This window comes from Paroedura picta, chromosome 11 (genome assembly GCF_049243985.1).
Source record: "Paroedura picta isolate Pp20150507F chromosome 11, Ppicta_v3.0, whole genome shotgun sequence".
NCBI lineage: Eukaryota > Metazoa > Chordata > Lepidosauria > Squamata > Gekkonidae > Paroedura > Paroedura picta.
The window spans coordinates 18,760,678-18,781,654 of NC_135379.1; the positions used below are offsets into that span (position 1 = coordinate 18,760,678).

Here is a 20,977-nt window from a genome sequence, read left to right on the forward strand (position 1 = left end):
TGCTATCAAACTTCGTGTAGAAGAGCCAGCTTAGTGTAGTGGTTAGGAGTGCAGACTTCTAATCTGGTGAGGCGGGTTTGATTCCCCGCTCTCCCACATGCAACCAGCTGGGTGACCTTGGGCTCACCACAGCACTGATAAAGCTGCTCTGGGGCTCTCTCAGCCTCACCTACCTCACAGGGTGCCTATTGTGGGGAGTGGAAAGGGAAGGCAATTGTAAGCTGCTTTGAGACTCCTTTTGGTACAGAAAAGCGGCATGTAAGAACCAACTCTTCTAATAATAATAATAATTATAATTATTATTATTTTTAAAGTACCAGTGAGAGCTCACAATGGGGCAGGAGGGAGGGAATGTGTGTCTGCAGAGAAGACATTAATGGACAACAATTACAGATAAGTTTACAACTTCAGTCTTCCTGTGTAGCACCACACTGTGACAATTAGTGAAATGCACACCTGAGAAGCCAAGGTAAACCTCTCACTGAAACAAAGTATGCAGTACCACCTTTCCAAAATCCACCTCCTTTCTTGACTTCAGATCCAAGTGTAATATCTTACAAATGCATCCTCTGTCAACCAGATTGCTGCTTTACAAATATTGAGGAGTGGAATCTGTTGATGAAACATGGCTGACAAACTTTGTGCTCAGGCTAGGTATGCCTTCACTTCAAGCAAGCCCTTGCTGCTCTATAGCAGAGTGAATTGCAGCCACCTTTCCAATTGTATTGTTTTCCTTCTCTATTTTTTAACATCTAGGTTAATGCAATGCTTGTAGCAATATTATTTCACTATACTCTCATGGACAAATTGCCGGTGCTGAGAGGCAGGGCAGGAAAATGAGCAATGAAGTAATGATATGTCATATAATGAATTTACCTAGACTTTCTGAGTTATTTACTTCAGAATGTCTACTGGAATCCTAATCTAAAGCCCAATCTGAAGAATCTTGATTATCAAGAGGAAGCCAGCAGTCATTGACATCTTTGTTTCAAATGAAGATAGGACAATCTATCTGGTTTATTGCAACTATACTGCTGGGATGTCACAAAACCCCACCTGTTGTGAATAATGCGGCCTTTTTTGCTATGAGTGTCTAAACAGAGAGAGCAAAGTAATTAGCTTCGCGCCTCCCGACGCGTCAGGCCGTCAGGCAGGGAGCACCCGCCAGCCGTGCTTTTTGCTCAAACCTAGGCATAGTTTTACCACAGTAAAGATAATGATAATTATTTAATATTTGTGTATTGTTTCCTTTTCTCAGTACAAAATACTTAGAATATATAGAATTAAGTTTCTAAAAATACTAATTTATATTAGAAAGTTAATATTTGTAGGATTGTGTGTATAATTTCACCTTACCCTCATGCCATTAAAGCGCTCAGATGCCTTGTAGTAAGTTTTACTGCTTCCATTTTCATAGACACAAACATGATCTGTAAGGCCATCAGAATCCAGAAAAGATTTTCCTGATAAAAAGATGAAGGTAATAAACAAGACTAACACAGAGCCTTAACACAGGAAAGGTGGTAGAAAAACGACTTTACTTCCTACATATTCAAATATGCTTAAATTTATGGAAAGGTCAAGTTTCATGTCTGTGTATTATATATTACTAGGGGCCAAGCCTGTTGCATTCAGGAATACAATGGGTGCTAGATTAAGGGGGTGGAGTGAAAGAACTCTGCGGACAGCCTACCCCTACCCCCAGGATCTGGAAATGCTGCAGGCAGCTGTTATGGAACTCACCAGCAGGGGAAGCTCTGATGCAGCAAGGATCTGCAGCCTCCAAGCCTCAGAGGGAAGTGGAAGGAGGAGGGGGTGGTCAGGGGTTGCAGACAGAAGGCAATTGGCTGGCCACTGGACAAACAGGTAAGCTGGTTGGAAGAGGAGTCAGTCAGGGGCGGGACAGCCACCCTGAGTGGATGCTTAAGTGCTGGCACTTAAGCCATGAGACACACTCCTCCTCCAAGGCCTTACCAGAAATATTAAGTGGAACAGAAGATTATATTTCCCATTTAGTTCATACACTGCTATTCTGATTTCCCTATGAAATGTGGCTGCATGTCAGAGGAACTTTGCGTATATTGTCTAAGAAGGAAATGCTGATGAAGAAATATGATTTCCCATTTTGTTCTGCCACTTAACTCCTGTATGAAACATATTTTCACCTTGTAGCATCAGTTATTACTAAATATGAATTCAATCTAAAATTCATATTATAACCCTTGCATATTTGTAATCAACATGCTACACTTTCCCCAACACAGTCACAACACTTTAGCAAGTATAGCCCTAGGGAAAGGGTGGGCTATAAATAAAATTGTATTATTATATCATATCATTATTATTATATTATTAAGTCAGTACAACTGCGTAGATGTACCTTTAAGAGATGGATTGCTCTGGACTTGTAGTCTGATTTTGACAACATCTAGAGGAGTCACTAAGGTAAAAAAGCCAAAACACAACGTCATATATACAGTATTTTAAATGAAGAATTTTCTTGGTCTTCACACATTAAAAATATAACTAAATGAATGAATTAGAGTAGAATATTAGCATTATTAGAAACAAACTCCAGATTACATGGCTGAAAAACCTTTGCAAGCATAGTAGCAGTTTATTCAGAAACCAGGATATAAATATAAATAACTAAATACATACTTTGTGCTCTTATCTACTTGCCAGGGGGTAATCTGTTATTGTTATATTGTTATATTGATTTTTAGAGTCCTCTATGTAAATGTTTCAAAATGTTTTATGTAAACCACCCAGAGCTGTAGGGAAGGGTGGCATAAATAAATAAATAAACAAACAAACAAACAAGATCCAATGCAAAATAATGGGACTACTTCTCAGTTGACTTGCTTTGGATAGATCCTTTGTCACCTGGCTGAAAATGGTATTATAATTTCCAATACATAAAGAAATGAATGCCTTCTCAATGAGAGGTGCATCACAAGGCAAAGAGTAAGAAACAGACCCTATAGAAAATCTCTAAATGCAATAATCATTTATTATATCTGTCAACACTAGGTAAGTTATGCAGATTTTATACAGATATTTTTGAAAGTTAGCCCTGTACACTCTTCCAGTCTTGTTGGAGCTTGTTGGTGGAGAAGTTATCTCTCTACAATATCCACAGCAGGATCATTATATCTAATTCTGAACCTGGTTTCTAAAGTGTAAATCAAAGCATCTGCAAAATGGGGCCAGGTATATGCAAGAGCAATTTTTCTACATACCTAAGGAACCCCATATTTCCAGAAAAATTCCAGAAGTATTTAAAAAATTAAATGCATTTTAACACACACCCTCCCCCCACTGAGAAGCCAATGTAAATGAAAAGGAATATTTTACTTAGTATTGCAAGGGCTTGATCACATACGTTGGATTTCATAGCAACCACAATAAACACAATTATGCCAGAAGGCAAGGATAAAAGTGCCTACTTGTGGCAGTAGATCAGGGATGCTGAAGGAGAAAGTGAATGGTGGAGACAGAGGGTAGACAAGCAGTGGTGGTTGCTTGGGAAGAATGCTGGCACCATAGGGGAACATGAGGGGAAGCAGCTGGGTAGGCAAAGCAAGAAGGCCGCAGTGGCAGCACTGTTTTTTTTTGTGCTGTTTTCAAGTTTATTTTTCTGAAGTTGGCAATTGAATATTGTTATATTGATATAACATTATAACAATATGTGTAACAGATTATCTGAATTCCCAAGTTTCATTCTTGAAAAGTCTACAAGTCTGGCCCCTTTCATTGTAGAGATATGCCTTTCCCCCATTATCTCCATAGCAAAAGAGCTAGAGACTTACTTTTCAAAGAACCTATTATGCATATGATTATGGCCCCAACCTGGTGGAATGAGCTCCCAGAAGAGCTGAGAGCCCTGCAGGAGCTTTCGCGTTTCCACAGGACCTGTAAAATGGAGCTCTTTCATCAGATCTTTGGTTGAGGCCAGAGTGCAGGAGATCTCAGGGGCCCCTCCACAATCACAACCAAGAACTATTGGCATCTCTGGGGATTTGGGTCCTGAGGTGCTGATGGAGCAAGGGACATGGGAGGGAGAGGAGTATTTTTTTTCCTTGTTGCTGGAGTAGATTGGGATTTGGTTTTATGGTTTTTATGTTTTTATGTATTGGGGTTTTATTCTTGCTGTAACTTGATGCAAGTCAAATCTGAGAACAGTGGGTAAGAAATCTAATAAATAATATCATTATATCATTGTATTGATACAATAATAGAGTTGCTGATTAAAAACAATCACCGCCATAGCTGCTGTGGGCAGAAACATGAAATCCTGCTTTACTGACCATCTAGCAGTAACCCAGGCTTTGATGCACTTTTCTCCAAAACTTTATTGCAAAAAGAAATTGGGAAAGATCAGAGACAAACCAGGAAAAACCCTGGGAAATACATATATGCACATGATGCTAGGGGGAAGGAGGGACAAGGCTTTGTGAAAATAGCCAAAGTGAGTTAAAATATTTATACTTACCCAAAAGGGATGTAATAACAGCCCCACAGCAAGATGAAATTATTTGCTGAGAAGGTGTGACTTTGTACAATCCATTTCTTTTGGAATCCATCTTTTACTCCTTGAAAAACATAAATAAGTTAAAAACAAATAAAAATAGCACATTGCAATTATTTTTAAAAATTAGAAAAAAAATATAACATGTTGCAGCAACCGCTCTTTAAGAATGCAAGTCATGTATAATATTTGATCAAATTCTGAAGGCTGAGTACTGTTTAAACGGCGCAAAACTGACAACACAGAAAGTTGGCAGGTAGCCACTTGGGTCCATTAGCCCCATATATTTACAAGGTTTACTAATTACGAAGTTCACATCAGAGAGCATAAGAAACCGAAACTGCTAAAGGTTTTCTATTGCTTGGCTCCATCATCAACCAACAGGGAGACTGCAACTATGAAATTAGGAGATTGAGACTGGGAAAGGCAGCCATGAAGGCGCTATAGAAGATCCTTCAATGTAAGAATGTGTCAATGACTATCAAGATCAAGATAATTCATACTATAGTATTCTAGAGATTACTATATATAGGTGTGAAAGCTGGATAATGAAGGAAACTGATTCAATTGGGAGGAGAGTTTTATGGATACCATGGTCTGCAAAAAAAAAAAAGATTCCGGTTGAAACTAAGTTGGGACTTTCCCTAGGATCTCAAATGACCAAACTGAGACTATTACTTTGGTCCCATTATGAGAAGACAATAATACTAGGAAAAGCTGAAGAAAGTAGGCCAAGAGGAAGATTAAATATGTGATGGATTGACTGAATACATCAAAGGAAACTAGAGCCCTCAATCTGCAAGACCTGAGCAATGGTGATGTTCTGGAGGTTATTAATTCAAAGGATCGCCATAAGTGACTCGACCACATTAGCAGCCATACACATACCAGAGACAGGATCCTTGAATCCCAAATCTCCCTACCATCTCATAAACTGATTCTCAAAATCTTCTCACTTTCAAGAGATTTGACCTGCAGAAGGATGAAATGTTGTTTGAGAACAAAGTTAAAACTCTCTTAGAATGATGCATCTTTGAATCTAGACCAACATACAAAGTAATTTTGACTGCCATTCAACTTCTGTGAAACTGGCAGGCCTCTAATGCCAAACACGACTTTGAAATAAATCAATATTCCGACTAGCTTGCTGGACAACTTTTAAAACATCAACAAAACAAGAAAATATCAACAATGTTAATATTCCCAGAGGTCAGCAATATTCTCAGTTATCAGGCTTCCAATTTCATCTCCCAAAGAAACCAGCTCATTGCCTTTAGACAAGACAGTTGGCTGGCTAGAAATTCTTTCTGTGACTGGAGTTTGACAGGGTTGGCTAAAGGGAACGTGGGGCGTCAAGCCACAAACAAATCAATGCAATAAATCAGGGGTAGTCAAACTGTGGCCCTCCAGATGCCCTTGGACTACAATTCCCATGAACTCCTACCAGTGAACGCTGGCAGGGGCTCATGGGAATTGTAGTCCATGGACATCTGGAGGGCCGCAGTTTGACTACCCCTGCAAATCGAAGAGCCTTAACAACTTGGCGACTTCTAGTAAAAGCACCAAACGGGCAAAATAAAACGTCTAAGGAAAGAAAAGAAGTGGCCATGCAGTACGCCTATTAGGAACAACCCGTCCAACCACCTCCTCATGGTGAAGTTTCAGAAACTTCTGCGGAAACAAACAACAACAACAACAACACCACACATGTTGCGCTGAGGCTCGAAGCTGCTAATTTCCCCCGTCGAACCTCTCATGAGACGGCCGCCATACAGCAGGTTGCATCGCTTGACACCGTGTAAGCGGCCTCGGGTAGAGAAACGTAGAAAGTGTGTATGTGTGTGTGTGTGTGTGTGTGTGTGGGGATGCCCCTTCTCCCAAGCAGCCGCCGCCGCCGCACTCAGTAAAGCAGCAGCCGAGCTCAGCCCATTCCCGTCCTCCGTCCACAGAGCAGACGCAGCGCTCAGGGGCGCCCCTTGCCTTCCACTGCCCTCTTCCCTCCCCTCCATGGCTCACCTGGGCGAGGGGCTGGCGCCTGCGAGGCGCGTGGGGCCGCGGGCTGAGGCTCCTCCTCGGTGGGTGGCGCCGCCGCCGCCGCCGCTCAGTCCGAGCAGGGAGGCTAGGCCTGCGCCTGGAGCTCCTGGTAGGCCAGGCTGGCCAAAGGCGGGAAAGAGCGAGCAACTATGGCCGGCCTCCGGGGGTGCTGAGCGCGAGCGGCCGCGCCGGCCTCCATGGGGCCCCTTATGGTGAGGTGAGGCGGCGGGGAGCGGAGGAGGAGGAGGAGGGGGGAAACGGTCGGTTCGCGCGGCGGCAACGCGCTTTTCAAACGTCAACCGTCCCTCCGCGGGCGGCGGGTACGGGAAGGGGGCGCGGGGGGAAGCGGCGCTGGACACCAGGCGCGGCCCCCGGAGGCGGGCAACGCGAGGGAGGGGAGGAAGGGGGGGGCGGGAAGCGCAAGTAAGTGGAAATGGGGCGAGGGTTGCGCGGGAGGCAGCCCCCCACCCAGCCAGGGATCCTGAGCTGAATCCTCCTCCCGTTTAAAGAGTTCTTTAAAAGTCCGCTTCTGTGAACTGTTTCCCTTGCAGGAAGCCGCCGTCGCAGGGAGGGGGGGAAGAGAAAATGTGACTTCCCAGGAAAATGAAACCAAGCGGGTTGAAAAGTAGCAGCAAAGGACAGTTTCCCTGTAAGTGTTTCGAGGTTCCTGCCATGGGCGGGAGGGGGGCGCTTTAGTGGGAGCGTGACTTCTGGTTTTGTTCGTTTCCTGTTGCTGGTACTTCACCAGCGAGGGTAGAGACGGTTCCCGAAGCTCTTGTGGTGGGCTTGGTGAAGGGCAGGCCAGAAAACAGAGGCAGATTGTTTCCCTAAAGGTGTGAATTGTTTTCGCTCATAAAGTAAATAAGCAGATAATTGGATAAAGGAGATCAGATCTCAGTGTTACACAGCTTGTTCTGTATAGACATAACATGTGTTTATCTCTGCACCTAGAAATACAAATACAGCCATGCTGAGCAGCTGGTTGCAATTAAGACTTTAGAATGTAGCTGCTGGAAGAACTTGGAGGAAAAGTTGCTTTCCTGGAAGTTAAAATTTCTGTTCTTTTCCCCCTCTCACTTTTGTTTATTTTTCCATTGCCCTAGGCCAGGGGTAGTCAAATTGCGACCCTCCAGATGTCCATGGATTACAATTCCCATGAGCCCCTGCCAGCGAACGCTGGAGGGCTGCAGTTTGACTACCCCTGCCCTAGGCTATTAAAAGCAGCACATATTATGTGCTTAAAAGGACCTGATAATTATGATCTGCAAAATAGGTTATTGACAAATAAAACAAGGCCTTCTCATAGGTTTATATTCTTAATGGTTTGTCAGATTATTTTGTTTTTAATGATAGTGGCAGTTTGAGACTACATGTTGTCCCCAAATGTGATGCAAAGTTCAATTGTCTAGTAAAAAATTGTGGGTTATTCAGTAGTGTTGTTTAGTAAATTAGCAGCTAGTGTTTAGAAGCTTGGAAGATTCTATAGATGTGAGGGAGACAAGAAGAGCTGGTTTTTTTATACAGTGCTTTTCTCTACCTTAAAGGATCTTAAAGAGGCTTACAATTGCCTTACCTTCTGTTCTCTACAACAGTCATCTTGTGAGGTAGATGGGACTGAGAGGATTATGAAAGAATCTACTGAATTTGCTTCATGTTTGTGTGCCTGGGAGCAGCCTTTTATTTAGGTATTGGGAAAAATATTAAGGCTGCAGTAATTGGAATACTGGTCTAGGATCTCCGGTCTGCTGTGGAAACTAGCTAGACAACCTTGAGCTTCTTGGGCTTGCCTACCTCACAAAATGTTTTGAGGAGAAAAGTGTGTAGCTAATAAGTGAAAACACAAAATTTGAACTTCATGTCCAGCTATATGCATGCACTTAAATTACTGCTGGAATAATGTGTGTACCTCGCCCCAGTCTTTCCTGTGCAAAGAACAGCAGTTACTCTACGTGTATTATGCATGTGCAGGCTAGTGGGCTATCTGGTGTAGCTTTGTGCTCCACTTGGTCTAGAACTCTAGCTGGTTGTGGGGGGGGGAATAATTGTGGCTAATTTATGCACCTGCATTCATATATCCGTGGGGAATGGGGTTAGTTTTTACTGCAGTTCTTGAGTGAGGGGAGCTAAAAGTAACACATAACTCTGGATCATGACTTTTTACTAATTTAACTGTCAGCAAGCACCTATACCACTCATGAGTGACATATCCACAGGATGAAAAAAAACCCTCCATTATAGTTTTACAAAGATTATCTAAGACCAGGCAAGTCTATTCTATTTTATTATACTGCTGTATAATAACAACCTTGCATTTAGTCCTCTGGAGCGTCAAATTGTGGTGAGACTAGCATCTAATCTTCTAACTTCTTACATTCTCTATTCCCTTTCTGTGTGCAATGGAGTATAATGTGTAAACCAAGAGATACTATGTATATATGAACATAGCACTTGAATATTTCCAACTGAGGTTCTCATTACTTAGGCATTTCATAAGGAATGTAAGAGATCAGGCATGCAAGCTTGAGACCTGCTGATGTTCTTACACATATGTAGGAGAAGATAAGCAGATACCTGTTGGTGCCCTCCCCCCCAAAATGTGGCTTTACTTTTCTCAACAAAATGTATTTACTTTGTTTAACATACATATATACAAAAATATTCTAGTCATGATTAAAAACATTTTTTCATTATAGGTGATATGCAAGGAAGACCAGACGGAAGTAGACCTCCCTTGAAAACTGTGAAGAAAGATTCCACAAAATCAGATAAATTAAAACACAAACCACTTACTGGGAAGGTGTTTTATCTTGATATTCCATCCAATGTCCTCTCTGAAAAAATAGCAAAAGATCTTAAAGAACTGGGAGGTGTAAGTCCATATGTACATGTTTTTAAAAAAATGATGAATACTGCTAACTCTGAGAATGTAGATTATTCTGTTAAGCCAAAGCATATACAGTATAGGTTATAAATTTTCTGTTCATTAAGAAATCCATTATAAAAGTGAAAAGATCCAGCTGAAACAACATTTTATTGTATATCCTAAAGCTGGGATGGAAATCTTTGGATGTGCCATGTGCTAATACATGCTTCCCTAAGATGTAATGTGCTACTGAACTTCAATTTTATTCTGTTACTACAGACTAACATGGCTAACCATTTGGAATGATAGAAGAGAGAGCACATGTGTGTATTAGTAAACAAAGTCTGTAGTAAACAGAATGTATATTTATACAGAAACTTTCTCATAGAAGATTTCAATTTAGGATTGCCAGCATATTTGGGTATTAAGTTAAACTATAACAAGTAGAAAGTACAACATGGTTGCATATTAATTGTTGCCAAAATTAACACTTAAAATATTTTATATCTTGATAGTATAAAAGACTTTTCATAGTGCTTTCTTAAATTTTCCATTTTTCCTTGCTTTGAGAAGCATTTTGTTCATTCTAAATGAGAATTCATTTCATAGGAGTTTCTTTTCACTGTTCCACATTTTCTGATTTTTCCATTGTGAGAAAAAATGTATTGTTTTCTTTTCCTCCTCCTTCCCCAGGCCCTCACATCTCTAGTCTCCCTTGTAACTGTGTCATTCATGCACAGCCAACAATGACATTAAGTTTACACTGACCCCATTTTGTGAGAGACTTGTGTCAGCCTTCACTTTTATGTTATTCACTCCTAGCCCAAAGCCATGTGAGAACTGCACTATGATGAAGCTATTCTTCTGTGTGTGAAGGGAACATCGTTCCTTGTAAAACTGATGCCAGATGCTTGCTTATAACTACTTGCTTTATATAAAATGGTATTGTGATCTCTGGTTCTAAATCAATGTTTTTTCTCTTCTTCTTTAGAAAGTTGAAGGATTCTTTGGCAAAGGTATCAGCTATCTAATCTCTAACAAAAAGGAAGCAAAATTTGCTCAAACTCTTGGACAAGTATCTCCAGTCCCAAGCCCAGAATCTATATATAATGGAGGAAACAGTTCCCCTCATCCAAGTAGCAGAAGAGATAAAATTGATGGAAGTTCATTTAAGGGGGTGGACACAGTAAGTATTTTCCCCCCACTGAAAATTTTAAAAGAAAAGTTACAACTCTTCATTTTTAATTTTTTTCCAAGTCTAACTAGGCATTTTATAAATTGTAGTTAATATCGTCCTGAGCAATATTACTAGGATATGGTTCCTCCAACCCTAAATGCACGTCCTTTTCAGTGGTGGAAAGTGCCCTTAGCAGCCAATTTATGGCAACCCTGTAGGGTTGTCAAGCCAAGAAATGCAGTTTGCCTACCTCTGTATAGGAACCTTGGTGGTCTCCCATACAAGTCCTAACTATCCCCTTAGGTTCTGTGACCTGATGTGATCAGGGTAATCTGGGTCATCCATCTCAGATTACAGCCTAATTGTTCATTAAAAAGATGATGTATAATGATTAGAAGTTATTCACTAACAAAAGTTATCCCTCATTTAATTATATGTAAGTAGTATATGTCAGATATAATGTATTTATTTTATATATATGTATATATCTTTTTAAATAGGTGCTTATGAGCAGAGGAAAATGCTTAGTTGAAAAAGCAATCAAAGAACAGGTATGTATCATTTAATAGTATTGCTTACACTCTTTCTTCTCCCCTGGGGTATTGCATCTGGGATTTTCCCCCTAGTTCTTTGGGGGGAAAATGTAGCAAAAATTAGAAAACTGGCTTTGTCTCTTGTTTTCTTACTATTTGCTTTTCACCCATGTGTCTCTTCAATCTTCATTAAGTGTGCCTTTTCTAGCCTTCTTCCATCCTCTCTTATCTTAATTTTCTTGGTTTGGTTTCACGTTCTGTATAAAAAGCAAGAGAAAACAGCTCAATCAAAATAAATTTGGAAAAAATTGGTGCTTTGCCTGTCTACCTTTTCATTGTCAAGGGGAAGTGATAATAGGTATAGTACAGATAATTGGATGACTATTCAGGTGCTGCTGCATTGTACCATAACTTCTAAAAAATAGTACAGATCTCTTTAGCCTTGCTAAAGCTTGGAAGGTCTATGTCTGGTCCGTCTCTGCATGATAAATCAGCTGGGAACACTATATACCTTGCCTTGAATTCCATGAGGGAAGAAAGTGGGATATAAATGTTACAAATAACAATCACCTGTCTTTCAGGAATTAATCCCCTCAGGTAGCATATTATCCAATGCTTTGAGTTGGGGAGTGAAAATACTTCATGTTGATGGTAAGTATTTTTTTAAATTGTAAATTATAAAGTTCATTTTCCTTTTCTAACTAATCTACTTTTAGCAGAAGCTAAATTCAATGTTTTTATTTTTAAATAGATATTAAGAACTATATCGATCAAAAGAAAAAAGATCTTTGTATGATCAAGAAGTCCAGCTCAGAAGTCAAAGACGTGGTAGGTAGACAGAAAGTAGAAAACAATGAATTTGGGGGTGTTAGCTAGAGGGGCAACACCCTCCTGAGTTTGTTGTTGATGCAGGATACATCAGGTTGGGTCCCATGATTCTTTCTTGCTAAAACTGTCAGAGAAAGAATTATTGATGTGACGAGAGGGGATCTCATGCAGAAGCTTGTGATCTTGTATTTTGTTCATGACCATATTGCTTAATCACAATTCCATTTAAGCCATTTTTTTGTTGATAATTATTGATGCATTTCCTATGAGCACGAGTTAGCTGTCTGCACTCTGTGCAGCCAATATGTCCCTTATATATTTTTAAATGTCATTTGATTTGGTTTATGCTGACTGTACTTTGATACTTTATTTTAAATGGTTAACTTTAAATAGCGATCTTAAACATGTATTCTTGGAGATCAAGCTGAAGTATTATTTTATTTTATGAGTAAACTTGGTTGTGATTGTTTTGTTATTCTTAAAGTTCTGTTTACATTGATACTTACCTAGTTCATAGTAGTCCATCTGATTTGGCCCTGTTACCAACCTACTCTTTTTGTGCCCATTTTACATTTTCTGCTGTGAATATCTCCAAGTTGTCAGTGTTTCAAATAAGGTAGAAAATCTGTATTAATCATTTTAAGTAAGATTACATTTTTCAGGTCTTCATAATTACTGGGAAGGGTGGTTACTGTTCTGTTTTATACTTTGCTCCTTTTTCTATGCTCAGCAAATAAAAATACTCACTTCAGTCTTCTTTTACTTAGGAAAAAAAGTCTTCTGCTCAGAAAACAAAGAGTAAGTATCAGAGAAATGACTGAGACTTGGTTGTCTGTGCTATTAAATAACAAAAGAAAAATATCAATGGATTTTTAAAACTAGAATACCACTAAACAAAAATGCCAGTGTTGAAAGGAATATGTGTACTTTGTTTATCAACAGTTTTTTTACCGACTTCAATTCATTTGAACAGGTATATTGAAAAATCCTTTTCTGAAAGTAGAAGACAGAAGGTGGTAAGTGCCATGCAAAGCTTCTAATACACTAATATATGTTAATCCTTAAAAAATAGCAATCTGTTATCATATTAAGAATTAAATTTGTTTGTGCCATGAGTACAGATATTATTATTAATAATAATTAAATATGTTTGTACTAGAAAGACAATATAGGTAATGGTATGGGAGGAAGAGAAAGTAAAGTAAATGATGTCATAAATAGTGAGGTCGTTGGATGGTAATGTGACATCCAGTTCATTAATAGAATTGCTCTAGATGTTTTGTGCCGTTTTGGACCAATTATTTGATCTCGAATATTGTATTATAGCCGAATTATTTTTAAGAAACGTACATTCAAGTACGAAGGACTGAATTTCTCAAAAGCTTCTAGTGGGAGGAAGAAAGTAGAAGATGGGGAAGGAAAAGTTAGATGGCATAGCTGCTGTTTGACTTTCTCATAGAACAAACTCAGCTGGAAGTATAAATGTTCCATCAACGTGGATCGCAGGAATGACACATAAAAGGCCAAAAAAGAAGAATGTGGAGGCAGTGTATTGTATGTTGTAATTGCAGCTTCCCACACTCCTGGGTGAATGGCATAGGCCTGCATGGGGTCTGAACTCTCTAAAGTTGAATGTAGAGTTGGCATACAGAGAGAGAATATTCTCCTATAGCCATCTGATATTCATAGCAAGTAACAGAGTAATATGTAGAATGGAACAAAGAGGGAAATAAAATTGTAACCACTTTGAGTAATGACGAAAAGTGGTATAGAAATACTATAAATAGTTGTAATGCAAGACAGTGCTATATAAAATGGATGTTCACTTTTTTGAATGCTTATAAGTGTATATATGCTCAGTATCATGAAGATAACTTTATTTTTCCCTCTATCATAGTAACTACAGACCATTTTATTTGCAACTATCCAACTTTCCAGTAGTCAGCTATTCTAATCCAAAACCCTGCAGTCCATTTGATGTTGAAAAGAAGAATGTTAATGGACAGAAGCAAATTCAAATGAGGCAAAGGTAATTGAAGGGGACAAGGATAAAAAAATAATAATTGTGCACAATGAGAAAATCCGATAAATGGCTAGAGAGGATGGAAGCAAGCCTGATTTTTTTTTTTACAAAAAATAACACCACCTGGTTCTTTTTGTTGCATACTACTTGGGATTGAAAATTCACACACACCACACCTGGGCAGATAGAAGCCTTACAGAAAGTACAGGGAGGAGAGAAAATATGTACTGTATTTGCTGGCGTATAAGACTACTTTTTCCCCCTGAAAAACATGCCTCCAAGTGGGGGGGTCATCCTATACGCCGGGTGCACTTCAGTTGGGATAGACATAGCTGCCCATAGTGGCCTCCCGATGACCGCCCGGTGTCCATAGTGGCCTCCCGATGCCCGCCCACCTCATTCTACATACCATCCAATATCGCGTGGTATCCAGCGCGGCTGCAGCGGGTCATCAGCATGGCTGCGGTGAGCATCAGCAGCGAGACAGGGGTGCCAGCCTTTTAGGCGTGACTGGGCTGTTCTGCTAGGCGGGAAGCAGCAGCGCTCCAGCCTGCCCCTTGTCTACGCAGAGATCGCACATGCGCACTTGCGCACTAGTGCCGGTCACAGGAAGATGCAGGGGCGGGCCGGAGGCACTGCGGTTGCGCGGCAGCCGTACAGTGGTGACAATGACAGGTACTGTAATGTAATGTAACAAACTCTATATTTTGAGTGGAAATGTTGGGGGGTCATCTTATACGCCCAGTTGTCTTATACACCGGCAAATACAAGAAATTAGTCTGGGAGTTGGAAACTTAGTAATTGAAGGGACAAGAATTTCAAAAGCATGATGGTACTTGAAAGAAGGATGCATAGTATGTATGGAGTTAAGAAACGTGAAAATAACTGGAAGAAGAAACAGATACTTGAAGAGGAAAAATGAAGAAAGGGTTACAAAGAGTTGAAGAAAAAGGATATGGAAGTCTGAAAAACTTTACAGGCTAGATTCAAATAGGAGATAGTGTACTGTACTGTGATTCTGTAGTCAGTGATCTTGTGGGCAATGAAGTCTAGATAGAAAGGAGCTGGATTTCAAATACTAACTTGAATTCATATCTTAGCAAGCAAGTCTTTAACTTATTGTGTAACTGTCAAATCTAGTGGCATTTAGCCAATCATATTTGTCCCAAACCTCTCCTTTTGAGTAGCTGTATGATGTACCAGGCAATCATGGTGTAATTGAACATCCTGTTCAATAATGCTTTTGGGGAAATTACATTGGTATAGATCCTTTCCTCACTCTAACGTCATTTTTAATGGAACACTTTTTGCCGAACAGGGTTTCCCTAATCTAGCATTTGGTTTTCTTCCAATAAGTGAATCCTTCAGTAGTATTTTATACTTACAGTTTCAGAGTTCGAGTGTCTTGAGTACTCCATTATATGGCACAAGAAGCAAGTGAAAAGGCACAAGCCTTTTTGTACTATTTATGTTCCTTTTGGGGGAACTAAATATAATGCCCTCGTGGTCTAGCACAGTGGTCCCCAACCTTTTTATCACCAGGGGCCACTCAACGCCGGGAACCACTCACCGGGGACCACTCAACGCCTTTTACTGAGGCCCGGTGTGGGGGGGTAGTTTACTCCTCTACTCTCAACCACTGCCCTAACGCTCTCTGATTGCTATGGTAATGTTTAAACATCCCTTCAAAATAAGATACAGACACGCCACAACAATGAACATAAGGAACATTTTATTTTCATGGAAATTTTAACTCATGACAATGACAAATCAATGGGAACCCTGAGCTTGTTTCTCTGCAACGAGATAGTCCCATCTGGGAGTGATGGGAAATAATGAGACCCGAAGTGTGTTGTAAAGGGCCGGGGGGGTGAAGTAAAGAGCCCGGGGGGGGGAGAAGGTGTCCTTCGGGGCCCACCTCCAATTAGTCGAAGGACCACATGTGGTCCGTGGCCCACAGGTTGGGGATCGCTAGTCTATAGGACAAAGGAAGTCACAGAAGAAAAACTGGTCTGTTTATGATGGATGCTTCATTTAACGCATTCCAGAATTCATTGTTCAGTTCCTCTACAAATCCTAACGAGTTTCATATCAGCTGGTTGTCTGTTTTTATTCCAATGGAAATAAATTGCTGTAACCACTGACCCCTGTGAAATTATCTAATTATCCATATGATAACATAATTCCACCTAAGAATCTTCATTTACATTTAATTGCTACTCGTTACTTTTAATTTATTTATTGGTATTGGCTTACTCTTTATCCTGATTATTCTTGGTACTTTGAAGCTGTGTATATTATGTTAGCAAGCTTCCCCAACTGGTCAGTGGTGGTGTATCATCATTAAATAAAGTGAGCTCTTAAGACATGTTAGCAAACAGGTAGATGGGACCTTGGCAACTCTGTTCAGGAATGTAGAATAAGAGGTCTTGTAAGTTTCAGTCTAAGGGCACCTTTAAGACCTACAGTGTTTTATTCAAGGTCTTTTGTTTCTCTTTTGACTAGAACTCTAGCAAACAATGACAAAGAAATTTTTCCAGCTCAGCTTCCTGCAAAACACAAGAAGAGAAAAGGATATTGCGAATGTTGTATGAAAAAGTATGATGATCTTCAAACTGTAAGTACAGGTGTTTTTTTAGGTCACTGGGTTATTTATGTGGGGACAAGTCTTTTATACCACTTTCTGGTAAATTCAAGAATTTGGTCTGTGTTTTATTTGTTGTCAGAGGAAAGTTAAATAGATGTCAAAGTTGTGCTGCTCATCATTTTCTGTAAATTAAAATTAAAATTTTTTGCAATGTAATGTAAATCATATCATGGATGAAATAGTACAAGTTCTCTGGCAAAGAGAACATTTTGTAAAATAATCCCAAAGAAAATGTATTTATTTATAAAATAAATGTATTTCTAAACTTCAATATGGAGATGCAGTTGGTTTACATGTTTTGGACTGCACTAATGCCTATCAGCTTCTCAGGATACTTTGTTAGGGGGGAAGAGAGAAGCTGTGATCTTTGGATGAGTTGAATACTTTCACCAGAAAAAAAGCACACGAAGCAACAACAAAACTTAGAAACATATTTCTATGTCAGTTGGGGGATGTTTTCAGTTATGTAGGTTTCCGAGACAGGATCAAGCATGACCTGACTATATGGTAGTATCTTAACAAAAGTAGCATGCCAGATTAGAATTCCGCACTCCTAACCACTACACCAAAATGCTAAAGGAATGGTTTGTTCTAGGGATTTTGTAGCTGTCTCAAACAAAAATGTGATATTACAGAATTGTTGTGGTATGAAGAGTACTTTCTATAGGATTCCTTCCATTAGTGAGTATTAATGAAAAATAAGCAAATTTTAGAGACATTGCATTGATTTAGTTTTTTGAAATGAGAAAATGACTAACCTTTATATATAAGCATTATTATACGTTGGAGAAGATAATCCTTATCCATTGTTCCTCTTAATATTTGTAAAACAGCCCTGGGGGTGGAGAGTGTCCTGGCTGTCCCGAGTTGGAATAGGGCCAGTCAGAGTGCCCTCTGATTGGCCCTGCACCTACAGCTCCTGCCCTCCCTGGACGCTAGCCACTTTGCTCTCAGATGCTGCAGGAGCCAGCGTGTAAGAGAGAGACACAGAGAGCCCTGCCGAACTGCAAACCAGCCCTGATTATCTGCTATGGCTCCTGCTGTGAGGGAGAGAGACAGAGAGAGCCGCCCAAACAAGCCATCATTCCCTGCTACAAACAGCCCTGATTATCTCCTATGACTCCTGCTGTGTGTGTGTGTGTCCTAGTGCCCATTGCATTCCCGATTGTAGTGAGCTTTCTTGCTAGTTCATTTAATAAATGCTTAAATACTTTCCTTTTCCAGTCTCAACAGATTAGGTATGTGATAACCGAGCTGAAATATAAGGAATATTACAGCTAAAACATAGTGTGACATTCTGATAAGTAATGCCTCCCTTAAGGGTTGTATTTTAGGGATTTATACATGGCCACTAAAAAGGAGACATCAAGTCCTAGACGTGCCAAAAAGTATAATAAAATGGTATCTTTGGAATTACCAAAGGATCATGTAGATCAGACACTTATTTCAGCTGATATCAGATTCTCTAAAGAAAAAAATGATGTACAGCTGGTATCTGATACCCTTAGACTATTCAGGGTATACATGAGATAATGTAACTCAAGTGGAGGTGCTGACCTTCAGTGTTGATTTCCAAGCTATAGAGCCCAGTTCCTGTGGAGAAATTGACTGCTTTGGAAGGAGGAGTCTGTAGTTTTATGCCTTGATGAAGTCTCCTCCTCCTTGGCTCCCTGTATTTACAGGAATTTCCTAGCCCAGGGTCATGGAACAATAAGATTAGAGATGTAATGAGTGCTCCTTACAAAATATTGGGAGTGATCAACTCCTTAATAAAGGAAGTTTGTAGACTCAGATTTAAATATTCTCAGAACTGTCCATGCTGACAATTAGATATATTGGTGACTTTTTGTATGAGTACTATCGATACATTATTTTTTCTCTGTTAATTTTAGCATCTTGAAAGCGAACAACACCAAAATTTTGCACAAAGTTCTCACTATCAAGTTGTAGATGACATCATATCCCAGTTTCCTTGTGACTTTGTAGATTTAAGAGAGAATACACCGAAAACTAAAAGGTAAATAAAATCTAATATAGGTAACCCTACAGTCAAATAATTTTGAAAATTTTAATGAAATCATGTTTTGGAAGCATCTTGTATTTTAAGTTATTGATGTGGATTACTTCTTTTATTTTAGTCCAAAAGGAATACAATTGAGAGAGCTAGTAGCAGTGTGCACTTCAAATTATTATTATTTATTTAGTTTTGCTATTTCATAAAGTGCATAATTATTGTTTTCCTGGAATTTTGAAAATATTGATATTATTTTCAAAATCTATTTCAGTTAATTTGTGTGTGTTTAGGAATTTCTGTTATCAGTAAATTTGGCATCCAGGTCCAGAAGTCTAAACCTACAGATGGTAGACCTGGTCCAGTAGAATGTCCAGATAAATTTTGAGACTCATGAAATTTTAGATGTTCCTTTCAGGGTATTTTCAAAATGAAAGTGGAAATTTTGCCACTATTTCAGATTAGAAATGTTATGTACACCCCGAGGGAGTGTTTTTAAAAAATCAAAGGGGGTCTCAGTATTTCCAGCATTTGATCCACAACACTAATATCAGCTGCTGCTTCACATGTGCTTAAAATGGGAAGTCTAACAGCAATATTCATACATACACCTTCTCTTTGGGATTGATTTGTTATACTGAACATTTTATCATGGTTAAGTAGCCTTCTCAGTAGATTAAGAGATGCCTGAAAATATGCATGTCTGTTTCTTCTGAAACCTGTATATGTGAGGTATTTCCTGTCCATAGCTACTTTATGTATTCTGCCACTTTCCATACTACACGTGGATTGGTGGAAGAGTTTGGGGGAAGGAACAGTCACAGTGCTAGTGCTAAGAATATCCAAGAATGATACATATTTTATTATATTTATTAGACTAGATTAAAGCAGCCTTACAGGTAATCATCATCTCTTGCCCTTTCTCTTCTGCTGCCCATACTTTCACCCTTCCTTTTCTTTCCTACCACTACCTCATTCTCTACTTGTGCACATACACACCAAGCAGTCTGTCACTTGGCTGTTCAATAGGGCTAAGGGTGACTTGCGTCAAACAGCAGATTATTTAACAAAGTTAATCTGTTGACATCTGATCTAGGCTTTTTATGGGGAATTTTTTCTGCTGTGTTTTTAATATTTATCTTTGTGCTTTAATATTAGGAGAAAATGTAGCATTGGACAGTTTGCTCCCCTTATTGGAGCAAGCACAGATGAACTGAGAGACCGATTGATGAGGCAAGATGTCCCATTGAGATGGTACTCTAGGAAAAACATTACAATGCATATAATTAAAGAAGATTCTCAGCGCACTCAAGTTTATCATAAATCTGCACAAATAAATTCTACCTCTGAGCCTGCGTGTTCTGTCAATTCCTGCCACACCATTTATTCTTTAGAAGCAGCAAGAAAAATCAGTGGCAGTACTGAAGGCAGCAAAAAGCCAAAATCTTCTCATTTAACGGATGTCGCTTTATCTGCAAACTTGGTACAACAGCCTGTCAAGAAAGAAAGTAGAATGTCCATGAGAACCTTGCCTGAAATTTATGAACATTGTGAACCCATATCGAGACAAAATTTACAAAGTTTTCCCTCAAATTCGTTACATTCTCGGATTCGAAAATCTCAGTTTGGTGAGGATAACTATATGGTGAACCCAAAGCGAAAGTTGAACAGTGCAGTTCTTCTGCCAGCAAAATGTTTAAAGAAGATAAATTCAAGGGTTGATAAAGATCTTGCTATCCTTGGTGTGGAGAGTAACTTTCCAAGAGAACTTTCAGTCCTTCTGGAGACAGAACCCCTTACACATAGTCTTCCTGCAAACAAAGAACCCAGTGAGTTGATGGACAATAGCTCACCTTCCATAAAACTTAGTAGAAAAGTTAAAACCTCCATAGGGCGGAATAATAAAGGAAATCACAAACAAAATACAGAGTCATACCTGAAGAAGACTGATGAACCATCCATTCCAAAAGAAGCGATAAATGTACAGAGCTCATCAACACAAGCACTGTTAGAATTGTTTCAGACCAGTGAAGCAAATTCAGATTTCGGGGGGTTTTCAAGTATGACGGAGAACAAAGAGTCAAGTCTGATAAAAGATACTTGGGAAGACCAGCATACAGATGCTCTATGGTCTTTTTTTTCTACTTCTGCCTCCTCGTCACCTTTTATTGGATTTTAATGCTGCTTTATTTACAACCGTGAGTTTTGAATAAACAGGCAAAATGAAAAATTTTATTTGTGAAAACTTTGTTTTGATAATAAACTATATAGTGATTATTCTTGTATTAAGCCCTTATGTGCATATTATTCAAAGTGTTTGTATGCATACC

At 39.4% G+C, this 20,977-nt stretch overlaps 2 protein-coding genes across 12 annotated transcripts in view; one reads left to right on the plus strand and one right to left on the minus strand.

Annotated features, from left to right (window-relative positions):
* SLC25A40 (solute carrier family 25 member 40) overlaps positions 1 to 6,690 on the minus strand; it is a 24,803-nt gene extending 18,113 nt beyond the window's left edge. For 6 of the 9 annotated variants that reach the window (XR_013225564.1, XR_013225562.1, XR_013225563.1 and 3 more), the window contains exons 1-4: positions 6,548 to 6,690; positions 4,496 to 4,595; positions 2,381 to 2,440; positions 1,357 to 1,463 (exon numbers count right to left, since the gene is read on the minus strand). Coding sequence is in view for 6 of the 9 variants with exons in the window: in XM_077304195.1 (XP_077160310.1) it covers positions 1,357 to 1,463; positions 2,381 to 2,440; positions 4,496 to 4,586 (258 nt within the window). In the remaining 3 variants the exon portion in view is untranslated. Of the gene's footprint in view, positions 1 to 1,356; positions 1,464 to 2,380; positions 2,441 to 4,495; positions 4,596 to 5,419; positions 5,504 to 6,281; positions 6,523 to 6,547 lie in introns of those variants that run through there. The other 3 variants (XM_077304192.1, XM_077304193.1, XM_077304194.1) reach the window with 3 other exon arrangements.
* On the plus strand, positions 6,615 to 20,936 carry DBF4 (DBF4-CDC7 kinase regulatory subunit). Of its 3 annotated transcripts, none has more exons than XM_077304185.1 (13): positions 6,615 to 6,782; positions 7,117 to 7,214; positions 9,259 to 9,434; positions 10,420 to 10,614; positions 11,106 to 11,156; positions 11,720 to 11,789; positions 11,890 to 11,966; positions 12,734 to 12,764; positions 12,940 to 12,982; positions 13,864 to 13,995; positions 16,495 to 16,606; positions 18,529 to 18,653; positions 19,806 to 20,936. In XM_077304185.1, exons 2-13 carry the CDS (start codon positions 7,169 to 7,171, stop codon positions 20,824 to 20,826), a joined length of 2,079 nt encoding a protein of 692 aa, XP_077160300.1. In that variant the 5' UTR covers positions 6,615 to 6,782; positions 7,117 to 7,168; the 3' UTR covers positions 20,827 to 20,936. The 3 variants fall into 3 exon arrangements, with proteins under 3 accessions (XP_077160300.1, XP_077160301.1, XP_077160302.1); XM_077304186.1 differs by having other exon boundaries at positions 6,621 to 6,777; XM_077304187.1 differs by lacking the exon at positions 6,615 to 6,782 and adding an exon at positions 6,847 to 6,885.
* The last annotated feature ends 41 nt before the right edge of the window (positions 20,937 to 20,977 follow it).

Excerpts from the sequence above, each read along its gene's own strand:
- DBF4 (XM_077304185.1), top strand. The coding sequence starts at position 7,169 with ATGAAACCAAGCGGGTTGAAAAGTAGCAGCAAAGGACAGTTTCCCT. Across the intron at positions 9,435-10,419 it reads ATCTTAAAGAACTGGGAGGT|AAAGTTGAAGGATTCTTTGG; the intron begins GTAAGTCCATAT and ends CTTCTTCTTTAG. Across the intron at positions 11,157-11,719 it reads AAAAAGCAATCAAAGAACAG|GAATTAATCCCCTCAGGTAG; the intron begins GTATGTATCATT and ends CCTGTCTTTCAG.